Genomic DNA, 5,529 nt, shown 5'->3' with positions numbered 1-5,529 from the left:
CCATGACGTAAACATGCAAGGATGGATGATGTAAACCTGAAATTTTACACCAAATATATAGGAAGAAGAGCTGTTCAGATGGCAGATAAAAGAATGATTTTAACAAAGGTCTCATATTTGCATAAGTCCTTTGTGGTGTATTGAAAATAATTTGCCTAGCATCCCAGCAACACCCATTTGTAAAATCTACTTTCAGTTTCACTTAAAACAAAAATGACTGAAAAAAGGCGGTTTGTACAGGGATTATGTGGCTGAACTGTTCTTATTTAACCCTATAGAACATTTTAAAGTGTGCCTTTGTTTAAAATAGACTTGTAATTTTGTGATGGAATGTTTCAAGTTCACGCCAAATTTACAAAGGTTGATTTTCTGTATCAACCCTCTGTTGATGCACTAGTGATATAACCATTTACTTGCTGTTTGATGTGGAAAGCCTGTTGAGCCAAGGTTTTTATCCCACTTCTTGTGCCCTGATTTCCTGATGCTAACCTTACCTCCACACCTCATCCTAGACTGTAATTCACCAAGCCAGCATCAACAATCCATGTCAGTCCATGAATATCCATTATACCATTATATGAAAATTTGAAGCATAGTGGGTGTGGCGTGCTTGCAGATTTGCAACATTTATTTGGATATGGGAGGACTAAAAGAGGAAGAATATAAAGAGACTCAACTGTTTACTTTTCCACAGAACAGAAAGTCTTCAGCAAAGTGCACCAAAAAACCTTCAACAAATATATCCACACCTATCCACTTCAATATTATGGAAGCCGAAAAAGGTAAATAATTTTGTCATGACATCTCTTTCTATATTATTACTAGATTTGAATATTTAATTCATGTTGGACATCAAAATGTGCCAATGCAGAAAATCACTGAAAAAAATAGACATGCAGCAACAATTCATGAAAGGATATTAGCATATTAGAGCTGTAATGGATAAAGAATGGAATAAGATGACTGCAAAACGACATTCATGTAATAGAGCATTTTCTGCATTCATTTGAATTTGATATGCAAAACAAAATAAAATAATACATCTTCCAAAAGCACTGTCACTTCACAATCTTGTTCATATGCTGTAATTTTTATATTCTGTATAATGGTGGTGGTGGCTGTTTCCATCATGATTGTGAAACTGAATGTTGCAAAATATCTGCCTGTAATGCATAGACCGCATCAAATCTTTGACACTCATGTGGTACAGAATTTATGACATAATGAATAGGCCTACCATCATAAACCCTGCTCTGAAATGTTTTTTTTTTTTAGTTTTTCATTAGAATATGGGGCTATAAATTGTATCTCCAGAACATTCCGAGTTCTAATATCATGTATGTTGCTAGTTGAAGAACAGGGCCAAGGGAGGTGATAAAAATAGATACAGTATAAGGATTTGCAAAAGTGTAATTTTAACCAAAGACAATGGGTGCTATACACCACTGAAGTGTCTGCAAAAATACTTTTTTGCAGAATAAAAAAATCACTACTTTCCACAATTTTGTAACTTTTTTCCCTCCTTTTAACAGAGAGAATTTGCTCCAACCCTTAATAAGTAATCCAGATGTTATAATATCATTGTCCTTTAACAGTGCAGATGAATTTGAAGAGCAATGATGAAAAAAGAATTGTGCTGATTGGAAAAACTGGAGTAGGAAAGAGTGCAGCAGCAAATACCATACTGGGAGAAAACAAGTTTATTTCAGAACTGTCCTCCTCCTCTGTGACCAAAAAATGTCATAAAGCCAAAGGAAATGTCAATGGGCAAAAGGTGGCAGTTATTGACACTCCAGGCTTGTTTGATACAAAAGAGGAACAAATTGTGATTGAGGCAAAGATTAAACTGTGCATATCGCTCTCTGCGCCAGGCCCTCATGTTTTTCTTGTGGTTGTGCAGCTTGGGAGATTTACAGCAGAGGAAAAAAATACTGTGGAGCAAATTCAGAAAATCTTTGGTGAACAAGCATCAAAATACACCATGGTGCTGTTTACTAATGGAGACAGGCTAAGGCGTGGAAAGAAAAGCATCCATGACTTTGTTAAAGACAGTCCTGATCTGCTGAACTTCATCAAGGCTACAAGCGGGCGATACCATGTTTTTGACAATGAAGTACATGATCCAAACCAAGTCAACATGCTGTTTGAACAGATAGACCAGCTCATGACTGTAAATGGTGAAGAGTATTACACAAATGAAATGCTTCAGGCAGCTGAGAGAGCAATAGAGGAAGAAAAAGAAAGACTTATGCTGCAACTAAAAATGAGTGAACAGAAAGCGAGAGACAGAGCGGAAAGAAAAAATATGTTTCTCAAAACTGGTTTGGCAGTGGCAGGAGGTGCTGCTGTCACTGCTGCTGCTGCTACTGTTGCTGTAAAAGCCTGCCAACTTCAATGAGAAAAGTTATCTGATTTGTTAATCCATCATTGGTTTGTCTTCGAATAGTAATATAATTTTTTAATTATTATTGAGCAAAAAAACTACTGACAACAGCACTGTACCATATTTTATGTCTATACCCTCACTGAAAAACGTTATTATACTGGGTCACTGTAGTTTCTTTTAGTATACAATGCATAATTGTAATACAAACTTTAAATAATAAAAAAATAATTGAGTCAAACATTTGTTTTGTTTTGTTTTTAGATACTTGATGACATTTGATACTTGATGCTTACTATGTGCAATGTTTGTGTGATATCATTTTGTGTCTGGTTATGAATGATGACCTTGAGTTTTGAGTTTTATTTTCATTTTGAACAAATGAAGTTCCATTTTTCCAGGAGTGAAGGAGCACCTTCGAATGGTTCTGGTCAGCCTTCAGGGGGTTGGGAAGAGTGCAGCAGGAAACACCATTCTGGGCCGAGAAGAGTTTCTCTCAGACCTCAGTGCCACTTCTCTCACATCCACAAGTGAACGGAGGGATGCTGTTGTCTGTGGGAGGAAAGTGACTGTTGTGGACACTCCTGGCTTATTAAACAGTGATGCTTCTAATACAAAAATAGAGCAGGAGCTGGAGAAAGCTTTGACTCTGTGTGAACCAGGACCCCATGCTTTTCTCCTTGTTATTCAGTTGGGTCGCTTCACTGAGCAAGAAAGACGTGTGATGGACACTCTCCAGAAGATGTTGTACTCAAATGTGAATTTGTTCACAATAGTGCTTTTTACATATGGAGACAAACTTAAGAATAAAAGTGTAGACGAGTTTATAAGGGAGGATAAAAACCTGCAGAAACTGATCCAAAAATGTGGCTCACAGTATCATGTGTTCAATAATACTGACAGAGAAAACACATGTCAGGTCAGTGAGCTCTTTGAGAAAGTGGACAGTCAGTTGGGAAAGAGAAACAAAAAATATTATGTTAGGACAAACAAGGAGCAGGGAAAGTCCTGGAATACACGCCACTTCTACATTGTTGCTGCTGCGACTGCTGCCGCTGCAGCTCTGTTGATGTATGCAGCATGTTCAACAAGGACAACAAGAAAGTATATTCATTTGGTTTAGTACAACTGTTTTTTTCTTATGAAGAGTAGCAATATTTTATTGAGCAATTGCATCTATGTACACCACTTTGAAATATAGATACACAAATGTACCTTTGAAACATTGCCTGTTTGGAAGAAATCATATATATTCACTATTTTAAATGTTTAAGAATTATATGCAGTTGATTTTTATGGTAAATTTTTATCTTGTCAAACACAAGAATGTTTGCCTGTTTGAAAAATGTAGCACTACTAGTTGATGGTAACGGTGTGTCGATTCTTGTGTAAACATTATGTTTGTGTTATTAAATAAAAAGATGAACAGAAAGTGTCATTATAGATTATTATGTTATGATTTTTTTTGGCTGTTATTTACTGATATTGGCCGTGCTTGAAACACATGGAATTAAAGGCAGTTATTCTCATTTGTTATTTTTTTCTAAAGGTGCAAACTTGAGCTTTAGGATTAAAGTTTGAAAATCTGCCACTGACATTCAGTAAAAGGCACAACAGTGATCTTGTACATATTTAACCATTTTATAGCTGCACAATGACTGTGTAGATTCTTGTGTGCTGTAGAATTCACACACTACGTTTCAGGACAATGGCAAAGCAGGTACGTCCTGCAGCAAATATTTTGATATCAAGAAAAACAAATATATAAAACATAGACATCTTCTATAACCTTCTTGAAGAAGAACATTTTCAACAGATACTCATTTCAGTGTCGAATTTTATATACATGTTAATGATGTAACATATTACATTATGCAATATTAATCATTGCTTTTGCATTTCAGTGCCAGAGCAGCAGAATCCATGTGAAGAGCTCAGGATTGTTCTCTTGGGAAAAACTGGAGATGGAAAAAGTGCCACTGGAAACACTATTCTTGGTGAAAAGTTTTTTAAAGTGAATTTGTTATCATCGTCTGTGACAAAGGTTTGCTGGAAAGCTACAAAGAATGTGAACAGCACAAAGGTTGCTGTTATTGACACACCAGGACTGTTTGACCCCAGCTTTACTAGAGGAGATTGTCAGCAGAATTAAGCTGTGTATTCCACTTTCTGCTCCCGGTCCACACGTCTTCTTACTGGTGCTTCAGCCTGGTCGCTTCACAAAAGAGGACAGAGACACCGTGGACATCTTTCTCAAAATCTTTGGAGAAGATGCAAGTAAGCACACTATGATTTTATTTACACATGGAGAAAAGTTTGAGGGTAGAAATGTTCAAGAGTTTGTCGCTGGCAATCCTGATTTAAAGACACTCTTTGAGCAATGCCAGAAGCGATATCATGTTTTTAATAATGAGAACAAAGATACCATGCAGGTTGAGCAACTTTTTGAAAAAATGCACAAGATGATTTCTGAGAATAGAGGGCACTTTTATACCAATGAAATGCTTGAGAAGGCAGAGATCACAATTCAAGAGGAAAAACAGCGAATCTTAATGGAAAATGAAGAGCAGAGAAGCAAAGAACTGGAGGATCTGAAAATCAAATATGAAGCAGAGGCTCTGAATCAGGCCATAACAGAGCTGTGGGAAAGAAAAGAGAGGGAGGCAAGAGAGAAAGCAGAGAGAAACAACACATTTCTCAAAATAATCACGGAGTTTCTGTTTACTACTCTTGAAAAGTTCATTATGAGAAAACTTGGACAAAACCAATAAATTATACTTGTTGAACATCTGTAGGTTTATGAATCTTTTTAGAAACCAGGCTAAATCTAACCTTAACCTCTGTAGACTACAGCAACCCATCCATAGTATAGTATGTGTTTTTATATATATATATATATATATATATATATATACATTACCTCAAAAGATATCTGGAGAATTTAGAAACTTAAAAATATAGATTATTTGCTTATTTAAAAAAAAAAAAAAGATCTATTTGCATTATCTATCAATGTAGCACATGTGCACTTATGCAATATATTTAATAAAATTATAATCATTCAAAATGATTACCTACTAATGTGGTTTCAGGGTTCCAATCGCAGACCCCTGTGACCCCTGTGGTTTGAAGCTTTTTTTTTTTTT

General features: G+C 35.8%; 1 protein-coding gene and 1 pseudogene across 1 annotated transcript; both read left to right on the top strand.

Moving 5' to 3' along the window:
* The first annotated feature begins 1,596 nt into the window (after positions 1–1,596).
* LOC107671445 (GTPase IMAP family member 4-like) lies at positions 1,597–2,398 on the top strand. Its single transcript, XM_016464372.1, has one exon. It carries the CDS (start codon positions 1,601–1,603, stop codon positions 2,396–2,398), a length of 798 nt encoding a protein of 265 aa, XP_016319858.1. The 5' UTR covers positions 1,597–1,600.
* A 406-nt stretch (positions 2,399–2,804) lies between these two features.
* LOC107671437 (GTPase IMAP family member 7-like) lies at positions 2,805–5,154 on the top strand (annotated as a pseudogene).
* The last annotated feature ends 375 nt before the right edge of the window (positions 5,155–5,529 follow it).

This window comes from Sinocyclocheilus anshuiensis, unplaced genomic scaffold, assembly GCF_001515605.1.
Source record: "Sinocyclocheilus anshuiensis isolate Anshui unplaced genomic scaffold, SAMN03320099.WGS_v1.1 scaffold145, whole genome shotgun sequence".
Lineage (NCBI taxonomy): Eukaryota > Metazoa > Chordata > Actinopteri > Cypriniformes > Cyprinidae > Sinocyclocheilus > Sinocyclocheilus anshuiensis.
This window is presented reverse-complemented; position numbering and strand designations above follow the sequence as displayed.